Source organism: Triticum urartu, chromosome 7A, assembly GCF_056163025.1.
Source record: "Triticum urartu cultivar PI428250 chromosome 7A, HENAU_Tu73, whole genome shotgun sequence".
NCBI classification, from domain to species: domain Eukaryota; kingdom Viridiplantae; phylum Streptophyta; class Magnoliopsida; order Poales; family Poaceae; genus Triticum; species Triticum urartu.
The window spans coordinates 511,266,531-511,280,863 of NC_141879.1; the positions used below are offsets into that span (position 1 = coordinate 511,266,531).

Here is a 14,333-nt window from a genome sequence, read left to right on the forward strand (position 1 = left end):
AACTCATGAGACATATCACCCAAACCAATAGTAACAATATCCTTTTCGCAGTCTATCTTAGCATTAACAGTATTCAAGAAGGGTCTACCAAAAATAATGGGACAAAAGCTATCTTGTGGGGAACCAAGAACAAGAAATCAGTAGGGTATTTAGTTTTCCCACACTAGACTTCAACATCTCTAACAATTCCAATGGGTGATATTGTATCTCTATTGGCAAGCTTAATGGTAACATTAATATCTTCTAACTCAGTAGGTGCAATATCATGCTTAATTTCTTTGTATAAGTCATGAGGTATAGCACTAGCACCCATATCACATAAGCCATGATAACAATGATCTCCTATTTTAACAGAAATAACAGGCATGCCTACCACAAGTCTATGTTTATCTTTAGCACAAGGTTTGGCAATTCTAGCAGTTTCATCACGGAGATGAATAACATGCCCATCAATATTATCAGACAAGAGATCTTTAACAATAGCAATATTAGGTTCAACTTTGATTTGCTTAGGAGGTGTATAAGTTCTAATATTGCTTTTACGGACCACAGTTGAAGCTTTAGCATGATCCTTTATCCTAACAGGGAAATGTGGTTTCTCAACATAAGAAGTAGGAACAATAGGATCATTATAAGTGATAGTCTTTTCTTTAACTTTAATAGGTGCAGCTACCTTTACCTCTATGGGAGGATGGTATTTAAACCACTTCTCCTTAGGGAGATCAATATGAGCAGCAAAAGAGTCACAAAAAGAAGCTACTATCTCAGAGTCAAGTCCATATTTAGTGCTAAACTTACGGAAAACATCGGTATTCATAAAAGATTTAACACAATCAAACTTAGGTGTCATACCTGACTCCTTACCTTCACCGAGATCCCAATCTTCAGAGTTGCGTTTAATTCTTTCCAATAAATCCCATTTGAATTCAACAGTCTTCATCATAAAAGAGCTAGCACAAGAAGTATCGAGCATGGTGCGATTGTTATTAAGAAAGCCGAGCATAAATTTTTTGAATAATTATTTCTCTTGAGAGCTCATGATTGGGGCATGAATATAACATTGATTTAAGCCTCCCCAAGCTTGAGCGATGCTTTCTCCTTCACGAGGTCAGAAATTATATATATAATTGTGATCATGATGAATAAGATGCATAGGATAAAACTTCTGATGAAATTCCAATTTCAATCGTCTGTAGTTCCATGATCCCGTATCATCACATAAACTATACCATGTCAATGCATCTCCCTTCAAAGATAAAGGGAATACCTTCTTCTTAACAAAATCACCGGGCACACCTACAAGCTTAAATAATCCACAAATTTCATCCACATATATTAGGTGCTCATCAGGATGCTTTGTTCCATCTCCTGCAAAAGGATTAGCTAGCAGTTTTTCTAACATACCCGAAGGAATTTCAAAGTGAACATTTTCATCTTCAGTAGGTTGAGGAGCAACTCTTTGCTCTACTGGTCAGGGTGAAGATACCCCGAACAAGCCCCTCAGAGGATTACTTTCCATAGTAACAAGTGACAGTAAATTTCAGCACAGTATATAAATTTTTTCTTACCAAATTCCACCTACCAAAGGCGCTTCACTCCTCGGCAAGGGCGCCAGAAAAGAGTCTTGATGACCCACAAGTATAGGGGGTCTATCTAGTCCTTTCGATAAGTAAGAGTGTCGAACCCAACGAGGAGCAGAAGGAAATGATAAGCGGTTTTCAGCAAGGTATTCTCTGCAAGCACTGAAATTATAGGTAACTGATAGTTTTGTGATAGGACAATTTGTAACGAGCAACAAGTAACAAAAGTAAATAAAGTGCAGCAAGGTGGCCGAATCCTTTTTGTAGCAAAGGACAAGCCTGGACAAACTCTTATATAGAGAAAAGCGCTCTCGAGGACACATGGGAATTATCGTCAAGTTAGTTTTCATCACATTCATATGATTCGCGTTCGGTACTTTGATAATTTGATATGTGGGTGGACCGGTGCTTGGGTTCTGTCCTTACTTGGACAAGCATCCCACTTATGATTAACCTCTATTGCAAGCATCCGCAACTACAACAAAAGTATTAAGGTAAACCTAACCATAACATGAAACATATGGATCCAAATCAGCCCCTTACGAAGCAACGCATAAACTAGGGTTTAAGCTTCTGTCACTCTAGCAACCCATCATCTACTTATTACTTCCCAATGCCTTCATATAGGCCTAAATAATGGTGAAGTGTCATGTAGTCGACGTTCAGATAACACCACTAGAGGATAGACAACATACATCTCATCAAAATATCGAACGAATACCAAATTCACATGACTACTAATAGCAAGACTTCTCCCATGTCCTCAGGAACAAACGTAACTACTCATAAAGCATATTAATGTTCATAATCAGAGTGGTATTAATATGCATATAGGATCTGAACATATGATCTTCCACCAAATAAACCAACTAGCATCAACTACAAGGAGTAATCAACACTGCTAGCAACCTACAGGTACCAATCCCAGACTATGAGACAAGAATTGGATACAAGAGATGAACTAGGGTTTGAGAGGAGATGGTGCTGGTGAAGATATTGATGGAGATTGCCCTCTCCCGATGAGAGGAGCGTTGGTGATGATGATGGCGATGATTCCCCCCTCCCGGAGGGAAGTGTCCCCGGCAGAACAGCTCTGCCGGAGCCCTAGATTGGTTCCGCCAAGGTTCCGCCTCGTGGCGGCGGAGTCTCATCCCGAAAGCTTGCTTATGATTTTTCTTCGGACAAAAGACTTCATATAGAAGAAGATGGCCACCGGAGGACCAACAGGGGGCCCACGAGGCAGGGGGGCGCCCAGGAGGGTAGGGCGCGCCCCCACCCTCGTGGACAGGTGGTGCCCCCCCTGACGTATTTCTTCCGCTCAGTATTTTTTATTATTTCTAAAAATAACTTTCGTGGAGTTTCAGGACTTTTGGAGTTGTGCAGAATATGTCTCTAATATTTGCTCCTTTTCCAGCCTAGAATTCCAGCTGCTGGCATTCTCCCTCCTTATGTAAACCTTGTAAAATAAGAGAGAATAGGCATAAGTATTGTGACATAATGTGTAATAACAGCCCATAATGCGATAAATATCGATATAAAAGCATGATGCAAAATGGACGTATCAGCCACCGACACGACCAAGACCAGCGCCATGCAGGCCTGGCCCGTGCCCACGACGGCCACCGAGCTCCGCGGCTTCCTCGGCCTGACCGGCTACTACCGCAAATTCGTTCCCCACTACGACATCATCGCGAAGCCGCTGACCCAGCTCCTGACGAAGAAAGGTTTCGCCTGGAACGACAAGGCGCAACAAGTGTTCGAGCTGCTGAAGCAAGCCATGGTGAGCACGCCCGTGCTGGCACTCCCTGACTTCGCCAAGCCATTCGCGATCGAGACCGATGCGTGCGACACCAACGTGGGGGCGATGCTCACACAGAACGGCCACCCCGTCGCATACCTCAGCAAGGCCTTGGGCGTCAAGAATCAGAAGCTGTCCACCTACGAGAAGGAGTTCTTGGCGGTGATGATGGCGATCAACAAGTGGCGGCCGTACTTGCATCGCGCTCCGTTCGAGATCGTAACTGACCACAAGAGCCTGTGTGCGCTTACTAATCAGCAACTGGCTACGGACCTCCAGCGGAAAGCCATGTCCAAGCTGGTGGGTCTACAGTTCTCCTTCCCCTACAAGAAAGGCGTCGACAATGGAGCAGCGGACGCGCTGTCCCGCGTCGGCCATCTTCTCACGCTCGACGCTCTCTCTCTGTGCTAGCCCCAATGGCTCCAGGAGGTGGCCAACTCCTACGAAACTGATCCTGACGCGCAAGAGCTGCTGGCCAAGCTCGCGGTCACCACCACCGACGACCAAGGACGCACATTGCAGAACGGCGTCATCAGGCAGCGTGGCCGGCTCTAGATTGGCGCAAACTCTGCGTTGCAGACCAAACTCATCGCCGCGCTCCATCACAGTGCAGTGGGTGGTCACTCCGGCGCCACGGCCACCTACCACCGCGTCCGCAAGCTGTTCGCCTGGCCCGGGCTGAAGCGTGCCGTGGAAGATTTCGTCTGGCAGTGCGCCGTGTGCCAACACGCCAAGCACGAGCACACGCACCCTGCCGGGCTCCAACACATTCCAATTCCCACGGAACCATGGCAGGAGTTGACCATGGATTTCCTGGAAGGGCTAACGAAGTCTGAAGGCTCCGACACAATCATGGTCGTCGTCGATCAGCTGACCAAGTACGCTCACTTCGTGCCGCTTCGTCATCCCTTCACCGCCGTTCAGGGCGCTCGCGCCTTCTGGGAGCACATCATCAAGCTCCATGGCGTCCCACATTCGATTGTCTCCGACCGCGACAAGATCTTCACGAGCGCAATGTGGCGCGAATTGCTCGCCGCCGCTGCAACCAAACTACTCTACTCCACCGCGTACCATCCCCAGACGGACGGCCAAACCGAGCACGTCAATCAGTGCCTGGAGATGTACCTGCGGTGTGCAGTCCACGACACGCTGCGGCACTAGCGCAAGTGGCTATCGACGGCGGAGTTCTGGTACAATTCGGCACATCACGCCTCCCTGAATTGCTCTTCCTTCAAGGCGTTGTACGGCAGAGAGCCCAACCTAGGGGGTTTACCACACCTGAGCACCGCGCTCCCCGGTGACGCGGCGTCCGGCGACCTGGACTGGACTGCGCACACAGACCTGCTGCATGCACAGCTGGCGCGTGCCCAAGCTCGCTTCAAGAAACAAGTGGATCGACACCGAGCGGAACGAGCATTCGACGTTGGCGAATAAGTCCTTCTCAAGTTGCAGCCATATGCACGGTCCTCTGTCGCCAATCGCCCCTGCAAGAAGCTCGCCTACAAGTTCTTCGGTCCCTTCCTAGTGACAGAACGCATTAGCACGCTGGCGTATCGACTGCAACTTCCCCCAAACAGCAGCATCCACCCGGTATTCACGTCTCTCAATTGAAGCCGTTTACTCCTGGCTATACTCCGGTGTTCTCTGAACCGCCACGAGTACCAGACCTCACCGGAGAGCAAACCGAACTAGTGGCAATTCTACAACAGCGCATGATGAAGAAAGATGATGCCCCGGTGATGCAACTGCAAGTTCAATGGGCGAACATGCCACCATCGACTACAACCTGGGAAGACTGACGTCCTTCGTCATCGGTACCCATCCGCTTGCATTTGGGAAGAGTCTGCATCGTAAGAGGGAAGCAACATCACGCCTGCAGATGCTGCTAATGCACCTGCAGCGGACTAACCAAGTGCACTTCAGTTATCTGAACCTGCAACCCACTGTTGGGCTCGGGTCGAGTGTGTGTGTGGGTTTGTGATTGGGCTGCGGCCTTGTAAGGATGGCCCAGTGGGGCAACTATATATGTACGGCTCACAAAACGAAAGAGGCAGCGAGTGTTGATCGAGTCTTCCTTTCCCCTTCTCCAAGCCTCTCATCTACTCTGTTCTCTCCTCCCTCATCCCCAATTCTAGATCGGGATCCGCCTGGGCATTACAGGTAGTGAACAAATGGCACTGAAACTGGCAGCATTCAGCAGGTTATTTTCTTTAAAGAACATCCATTCGGCAGGGCTTCCACTAAGAACATCCACACGGAACACATCTGCCGCGCATACACACAGGTGGCAGGACAGGTATCTACAAGCGACTGCGGTAGTAGAAAGGTAGCGGTTCGAAGTTTTCAGAGTTGCATATACAAATAGCTAATACAATGCTGAGCAGAAGGCAAGGCCGTAAGACGACTGACGTCTCGCCGCATTACGCATATGGATCACGCAACCACGAACGACCCAACATGCACGCGAGACACCCAGCATTCTAGGTCTTCTTGGTTTTCGCCGGCCCTCGGGGTATCTTGCTCAGAACCTTCTGGTCCAGCACCTCGTAGTGCTTGCACGCCTCGGTGTGAGCCTTTCCGGCGAAGTGGTCCACCTTGTCCTGGTACTTGTCGTACAGGATCGGCACAGTGTGGATCATCAGGACAGCTGTTAAGAGATCTCAGCTATATCAGCTCAATAGCTTATAACATGCAGTGTCTCGATCGACAATGCTGTAGAACAAGTACAAAATGCATTACCAATGTATATCAAGGTGAGGAAATCACAGCAGCTTCCCACTTCTGAAAGAACCCAGAGACCAGCAATCACCTGGAAAATGCAGGAGTTACTAGTATTAGATACCATCAAGCAAAAAAGCTGAACAGTTCAAAACTATGATGTATAGTTTTGATGGCAGAAAACGTACACCAAGGAATTTCTTCAGATCATGTCCCATTGCAATCTCCCGCAACAAGTGAAGTGATCTGTTGACATCGCTGCGTAATGCCCGCGATACATTCACAGCGAGGTCTTCAGGTATCTCGACCACAGGAATATCCGGCGGACTCCTGGAGAAGTAACACTTGATGAAATACGGAAGCGGTACCAACCAGAACATGTAGAAGATCACAATATATATCACTTACTTCTTGATGAAGGTCATAGCTTTGGACCACACAAACAAGATGGCCAGCACACCAATCATCACATGGGATAGCAGAGTTAAGAGGTGGTAATCAAGCACTTCAAATAGAACCCATATGACAGTTGTTCCACCGATCACTACAGCAGTTGTTTTCTTGTCCTTCCATAACAGCACATCAGCAGCTGCACAGGAGTTCACCAAAACAAACCAACAAACAGAGCAATCAGAATTGTAATAGTGCAGCTCCGACTTCATAATTTTGCCATGAATGTCATGTCTTAGTCATCAAGGGGGCTACTTTTTTTTAAACAACCAAGAGAGCTATTGTTGCTATAGTAGAAGAAAAATACTTCACCATTCTCACATGCAAAGATCACAACATTATTCTTAAGAACAACAACAAAACCTCTGAAGACATATAAGAGGATAATTTTAGAAGTATTTATGGATCGCCCAATATATCAATTTGTGATTGCCAAAAGGCAGGGTAATAAGAAAAGAACTAAAAATTCTGTAGGCCTGCAAATTTTATGTCCGGTATTCTGAATATCTCCACGATTTGATGTGTAGTTTTGATATTTTAGAGTCATGAATCTATGACTAGTGTAGGCTGTAGGGTCACCACTCTTTCATAAGTGTCAAATTCACATTTAAATATACATAGTAGTATGTTTTCCAATGAACGAAAACAAAGCCTTTCAGCCCCAAACAAGTTGGGGTAGGCTAGAGTTGAAACCCATACGATCCACCCTGCGGATGCCCCTACTGACAACTTGGAGAATGCAAATTCCGACTATTCGGACTCACAATCAACAATTGGAGATCTTGTAGTAGGGCCTTCATGTAAAATATCATGGATCACATTTGAATTCTACCGCCTTTGAAGATATTTTCCCCTCTTTTGCAGTTTTGCTACAAGCACTGCTTGACAATGACGCCTTTCCATCCTTCTGTTTACCACTCTATACTATATCCCCATTTTCTACTTCCCTTTTGAACAAGGTGGCATGCCAAAACATCAGACGGTGACAAAATCCAAATGATATCAACTAGTTTAGGAGACTGGCTTAGGCCCCTGTAGTTCGGGTTTCTCACTGGAAACCATCTGTACATGCGCAAAAGAATTAAGAAGAGTTCTTATTTTAAAATTTGAAAGTACTGGTACATACTACTTGAAGCAATTAGAAATGTCTAGGTGCAGATGCCACTAGTTGATTTAGGGGCCGTTCGGTTCCTAGCCACACATTGCCACAATTCAAATTAGGCAAGTTTGACCAAGTTAGGTGAGTGTTTGGTTCTAGCCATATGTAAGGCAAGATCTCTTTTTATGAGAAATGAACCCCACATGTCAAATCTATACTACTATATAGTGTACCAATTTTGAAAATTTGAAAGATGGGCCTAAGAAGTAATTTCAGCCATCGATAGGGTCAATCCTATGGTTCAGAATGCACGGATTCGCGTCTACAGTATCCACCATGCAGCTGGTTGTTCATTCTAGAGAAATCTAGGCCCACCCGATTGTTTATTGCAGGATGTCGCGTTTGTGCACTGCAAGGTTGGGCCACGTAGATAGAAGGACGCTGTCCGGCCATGGACTGATGGACCTGCAGCGCAGCAAACCGCAGTCACGCCAGACTTTCGGTCCTGTACTCCCATCTCCATCCTTCTCCTAGAGCGTATCAAAGTACTGGTAGCTTTGCATCCAGTCCGTCCATGAAATAGCATTTCTTTAGGGAATACGACATGTATATGATAGCACAATGGTTAAGTCATCTATCACACTACAAATACATGAGATGGACAAAAATTTATGTTACCAAGTTTTGCAACCATGAAAATATTTTTCTTGGAAGAAAAAATGTGACTAGGACATTTTGATTAGTGAAATTAGGATAGCTGTCATGATAACTTTACATACAAACAGAACAGAATTGTTGATTTGTTAGACTTTTCAAGGACTTCCTTTTTGCAGAAAAAAAATCAGCGTGGGAGATCTGTTTTCACGAATTGAACTTTGTACGTGCTATGCACGTGCCCGCGTACTAGTACACAAAGTGTGGCAAGATTCCCTAAGGCAAGCAAAAGTGTGGCTAAGAATTTGAACACCTAGGTAAGGCAAGTGTAGCAAAACTAGTGTGGCAAACTATAGCAAATTTAGTCGCAAACCAAGCAGGCCCTTAGAAGGAAGCGGTTGTGGTAAACTGGTCACGGGACCACCAAGCCCAAAAAAGGAACAGACCAACCACAGCCGGTGCTGGAATCCTGTATGGGCTACACTTCTGTTAGAATAAAATTGTGCCTTCGTGTATTATCTGGTGTATCTCTCCTCCAATCCTGAGGGGTTGAAACTAACACTCTGGTTCCTAATCCACCTTTCCTGAACTTCCAGAAAAAATGAACCTATTCCCCCTTCAACAACAAAGAAAGTAGCATCATCGGAGATAAGAGGATGCCTCCCCAAGGATCAGCTATACTTCTGCTAGTATCAAAGGTATACTTTAAGGATCGCTCTGTATGCAACATATCACGTAATATCGCTTAGATCAAGTTGCAAACTGTATTTTGTTTGGCAAAAATGTTCTAGAAGGTAATAATAGATACTTCAACTTCAGCAAAGTGGACTACATAGGTTCACAAGTCCATATCTTTTCTTTTTCAAAAGATGTTTCACAAGTTCCATGTTTTTCTTTTCTTTTCTGAAAGATGGTTGACAAGTCCATGTGGATTTTAATAAAGTAGATTCACGAGCACCAAATTCAAGTGCGGATTCCTGGTTACAGTATAGTTGATGTTGCCACTTGCAAAAAGTCACCAACAAGAATCATTACAATTCTTCCAGGGCATCATACATCCATACTAAACTGGATAAAAGGATGCTGATTCCAACAGGTAGGCTCGTCTTCCTATTTCACACTTAACATAAGATCTACTGGGTCAACAAGAAAGCTGTACAAAGCTTTTGAATATCTTCTCTAGGCTTTTGAATTACCAAGGAAGCAGGTTAGTTAATTTTGGGGGGAAACGAATTTCAGATTTCTCCATTTCAATTTAACCGATTTCATCATATGCCGCCTACTAGTAGCGACATACTTTGAATCATTCATATGAATTACAAGGCTTCAGAGCAGTATCCCACAAAGATAAAGCAAAAACAAGTGGTCTGGGTCAACAGCTCATGGATTGGACAGTTTGTTCAGCCTAGAAGGTAGCAAGACTGTATTCGGCCTAAAAGGCAACAAGTAAAACCTCGAGTGACAGCATGCCCATTTATTTCATATTAGTGACGTAACTGCGTTGATTATCTGCAGGCCGAAGGACTCAAAAAACAACCATCCACTAAATCAGAGAATTATAGGTGGGTGCTTTCTTGGGGTAAAAGGAGTCTTCTTATCTTGTTATTTCATAATTAGCTATGTGGACTGAGCAAACGTTTATATTGCTCACGCTATCTGCAGTCCGCAGTACACAAATTGAGCACCCAACCTCAAATTAGACAACGACAACTACTACAGCGAAACAATTGCAGATACTCGAAGATCTAAACCGATGTTAATTAGAACACGTATCAAGGACCGAAGAAATCAGAAGTAAGCAACTACCGCGCAGGTACTTCTTAGTTATTTTTCTCTTTGGAAATGGAGGTTCTATCTGGCTAAACGCCTAAACCCTTCCCAACTGAACCACCATGCGCACTCAAAATGGAAACCGCCAGCCTGTGGTGCGAACAAATACTTGAAAAATCAAACAAATCCAGTACTCACTGCCACAGATTAAGGAGTAGGTACTACTAATAAAAGGGAAAATAAATACTAGTAAAGGTAAAAGGAAAAGGAACGGAGGGCTCGTACTTTTGCCGCCACCTAGCACCTTGTGCACGGAGGTGTCCTCGCCGAGCAGCCTGAACCCGCGAGACCTGACCGTCGTGTCCGGCGCAGGCGCAGGCGGGGCCGCCTTCTCCGGCGAGGCGTCGGTGCTAGCCGGCGGCTCCGCCGACAGCGGCGGGGCGCCCTCGGCGGGCGCTGCCGGGGTCGGCGGGGGCGCGGCGACGGTCTCCTCGGCTGGATCGGCCATGGATGGAGCAAACGAAGCTACAGGAAAGCTAAGCACGAGTTCCCCTCTGCTCTCGTAAAGCGCGCGGTGTGTGGTGGGAGTGTGCGCCTTGGCTGCCTTTTTCTCATCGGTGGATGGATGGAGATCTCTAGAATACGGAGCGAGTGGGACGGGCCGTCAGGGCATCTCTAACAGTTTTGTATGTTAGCTTGTTGGTAAAATATGCCATGTAAAATATGCCATGTCATTAATCAACATCTTAACATACAACAACTTCAATGAAATGTATGTAGTTTGCTCAATAAAATATGAAATAATAAATAAAATGATCTCTCATTCTACATTGGAGCTTGTGCAAAGGGTGTTAGTTCATGTACATACAATCTTTCTCTCTTTCCTCATTTATTATATGACACATCATCAAAAATTCTATGTGATAAAATTTCTCTACAACTATCTTACAACCATTGAAGATGCTTTTAGGGGCCGTGACGGCGTGCTGCCGCCTTTTCAGTGGTGGAGCAGGTGCTACGTGCACCCGGGAAATTGTTGCTTTTCGTCACAAATTTTAGGTAGTAATAGTAGAGTAATATAAACACTCTTATATTTCTTTACAGAAGAGTACATAGTAGTTTAAAAACGTAGAAATAACATTCAAAAAAGCTTAGAAATAAAAAAACAAAATTACGTTGACAAAATTACAGAGGGAGTAGAATTCTATAGAATTTCAAAACACGAAATTCTACAAGATGTGTCTTTCTGAAATAAATATGGGATTTCCGGAGAGTTGAGGAGAGGGGTAGAGCAAAAATGAATTTTAATTTTTAAAGGAAAATAAAATAAGATTTGAACTCAAGTTGAGATTTCTATGGAATAGATACATGGTGATGGACTCTATGAAAATTTAGTAATCCCAATCCTATGATCCAAAGGATTTTCATAAGAAAATAGTTAAATGGCATATCGTTTGAGAAGAAGAGAGTATATTGGTAGCACATTGAAAATCTGATCCTTGTAAGAGCATCTTTGATTTGCATGATGGTGAGCTTGCGGTAATATAAAACTATCAAAAAATAGTAGAAATGCTTGTACAAAACAACAAAATATATATAAAAAATAGAGTTACTTTGATTCATAGGAACAAAAAACACAAAAATTAACATGGTCAAGTCAAGGTCAGACCATAAACATGAATAAGGTTGTAATGTTATCACACCATTTGTATACGCTTGCATTGATCTTTGTGAAGATGTACTCTCAAAATATTATAATTGTTTTGAAGAAATTTATGATAAAAGAAATGTTTCCTTTGCTCCATTCCTTCTAACTAATACTTGCCATCAAAAGAAATGAAATATAGGGACGTGTTGTTTCTAAGCTCGAGCTCAAATGAGCTTGGATGAACAGTAGAATCCAAAAAAATCAAACAAAACATTCTGATTTTCTTTTGGTGAAAACATTGACAAAAGTTCTCAGTGCACACAAAAATTCATCACGAAATAACATTTGTGGAAGTCGTAGCAAAAAAAATTGATGCTCCAAAAGTGTTCTTTTCAGAAACATTTTGGAGTGCTGATTTTGGGGGTTTTTTCATGACTTTCACGAATGTCATTTCGCAATAAAATTTTGCAAGCACTCAGAACTTTTGCCAATAGTATCACCAAAAAAATCAATTTTTTGAAATGTTTTATATTTTTTTCGGATTTTACTACCCATCGCGTGCTCACATGAGCTGGCGCGCAGAAGAAAGAAGACGATCCTTCCGATGCAGCGGCAACATTGGTTTTTCTCTTGGTTATTTGTTTGATGACTTTCTGACTTTACAAAAACAAGGTTCAGCTGATTTCGTCAGTCATCAGTGAAACGAAGGAGGCAACGACACACCACCTGCTCTGTTGGAGGGCGCAATCATTTGTGGGTCATTTTTTAAAAAAGTTTATTCTTTATAAGGTTTAGCTGCAATGTTTCGAATTATCTTAATACAGTGCTTTTACGCTCACTCCGCAGAAAAAAAAACTTCAGTGTTGTTGACCACTAGCCGGTAGCAACTCCATGTGCGCCTAGCCATTTAGCTCTGTCGACGGCAAAGTAACGGGGCAGGGAATCCGTCGGCACAGCCCTGGCCGCACACGGAGATGCAGTGCGGATTCCTGGCGTTACGCGCGATGTGGCGGCCGCCGAGGACGACACGCCAACCGCGGCAGGGTTTGCTGGAAAGCTCAGCCCGGACACGTGCAGCTCTTGCTCTGGACTAGTGGCTATAAACCGATAGGTAGAGAAGGAAAAACACTATAGGAGTGGTGCTGCCTCTTCCAGCGGCACGCGTGGCTGCTGGCCACCGCCTGCGAGCCAACCAAACCAAACCACCAAAGGCGTGATTGACTTGCTGCTCCGAGCCTCCGAGTGATTCGTGGCGTGGGAATTTGGGATGGATGCCTTGGTGCATAAAACAATGGAAGGGAGAGAGCGGTGAAAGGTTCTTTTGGTGGATTGACAAGGTTATCGGTTACAGTAGCACTATTGCTACGTGCTCTGAAGACGTCCTAGTGCACATTTTCTTTTCCTGCGATCGACGGCATGGAACGAATAAAATTCATACGAAATTGGTTAGTTGAGTTTTTCTTAAAACGAGACAAAAGAAATGTCATTTCTGTTGATTAAAGGAGAAGAGAGTTGTTTGATTAAGAGTATCTCCAACAGACGCCCTATATAGCCGCGCGCGCTAATTTTTTTTTACGCTAAAATAGCGTTTTATAGCGCCGGACGACTGAGTATCTCCAGCAGATGCTCAAAAATATACTGCCCAATTAGCAATAGTAGCAACTCCAACAGGCGTCCAAAATTAACCACGCGCGTCCGTATCTAGCTCGCCCCGCCGTGGCAGTGGCCGCGCTCCGCCTCGTCATGGCCGTGGGCATGCTCCGCCTCGTCGTGGCCATGTCGCCGGTGGCTGTGGCCGCGCTGCGCCTCGTCGTGGCCGTGCCGCCCGTGGCTGTGGCCGCGTTACGCCTCGTCGTGGCCGTGGCCGTGCTCCTCCCAGCCCCGCCACCATTTTGGTCGTGGTCGCGCCCGCCCCGCCACCGTCGTGGCCACACCCGCGCCCTCCCGCTCGTGGCTGTGGCCGCGTTACGCCTCGTCGTGGCCGTGGCCGTGCTCCTCCCAGCCCCGCCACCGCCGTGGCCACACCCGCGCCCTCCCGCTCGTGGCCGTGGTCGCGGCCCGCCGCGCCCGCGCCCTCCCGCTCGTGGTGCCGCCCGTGGCTGTGGCCGCGTTACGCCTCGTCGTGGCCGTGGCCGTGCTCCTCCCAGCCCCGCCACCGTTGTGGTCGTGGTCGCGCCCGCCCCGCCACCGCCATGGCCACACCCGCGCCCTCCCGCTCGTGGCTGTGGCCGCGTTACGCCTCGTCGTGGCCGTGGCCGTGCTCCTCCCAGCCCCGCCACCGTTGTGATCGTGGTCGCGCCCGCTCCACCACCGCCGTGGCCACACCCGCGCCTCCCGCTCGTGGCCGTGGTCGCGGCCCGCCGCGCCCGCGCCCTCCCGCTCGTGGCCGTGGCCGCGACCCGCCGCGCCCGCGCGGTGCCGCTCGTGGCCGTGGCCCGCCGTGCCCGCGCCCTGCCGTCGTCGTGGCCGGGCCCGTGCCTGCGCTCCTTCCCATCCTGCTGCCGTCGTGGCCGGGCTCGCGCCTACGCCCGTCCCGGCCCGCCGCCGCCGTGGCCTTGGCCGCGCCTGCGCTCCTCCCTCCCCCCCCCCCCCCCCGCCGCCGCCGTGGCCGGCTGG

General features: G+C 46.7%; 1 protein-coding gene and 1 pseudogene across 1 annotated transcript; one reads left to right on the plus strand and one right to left on the minus strand.

Annotated features, from left to right (window-relative positions):
• LOC147960192 (uncharacterized) overlaps positions 1 to 5,415 on the plus strand; it is a 34,389-nt pseudogene extending 28,974 nt beyond the window's left edge.
• Positions 5,416 to 5,556: 141 nt separating this feature from the next.
• LOC125519838 (reticulon-like protein B2) lies at positions 5,557 to 10,680 on the minus strand. The gene is made up of 5 exons (XM_048684615.2): positions 10,355 to 10,680; positions 6,505 to 6,685; positions 6,285 to 6,426; positions 6,118 to 6,187; positions 5,557 to 6,025 (listed from the first exon to the last, which is right to left on the minus strand). The coding sequence occupies exons 1-5, from the start codon at positions 10,575 to 10,577 to the stop codon at positions 5,859 to 5,861; spliced, it is 783 nt and encodes a 260-aa protein (XP_048540572.1). The 5' UTR covers positions 10,578 to 10,680; the 3' UTR covers positions 5,557 to 5,858.
• Positions 10,681 to 14,333: the final 3,653 nt, after the last annotated feature.

What these genes read in the sequence shown, in the direction of transcription:
- LOC125519838 (XM_048684615.2), bottom strand. Translation starts at nt 10,577, where the DNA reads ATGGCCGATCCAGCCGAGGAGACCGTCGCCGCGCCCCCGCCGACCCCG. An exon ending in GGTGCTAGGTGGCGGCAAAA is followed by an intron (nt 6,686 to 10,354) that starts GTACGAGCCCTC and finishes ACTCCTGTGCAG; the next exon opens with CTGCTGATGTGCTGTTATGG. An exon ending in GCTATGACCTTCATCAAGAA is followed by an intron (nt 6,427 to 6,504) that starts GTAAGTGATATA and finishes TTACTTCTCCAG; the next exon opens with GAGTCCGCCGGATATTCCTG.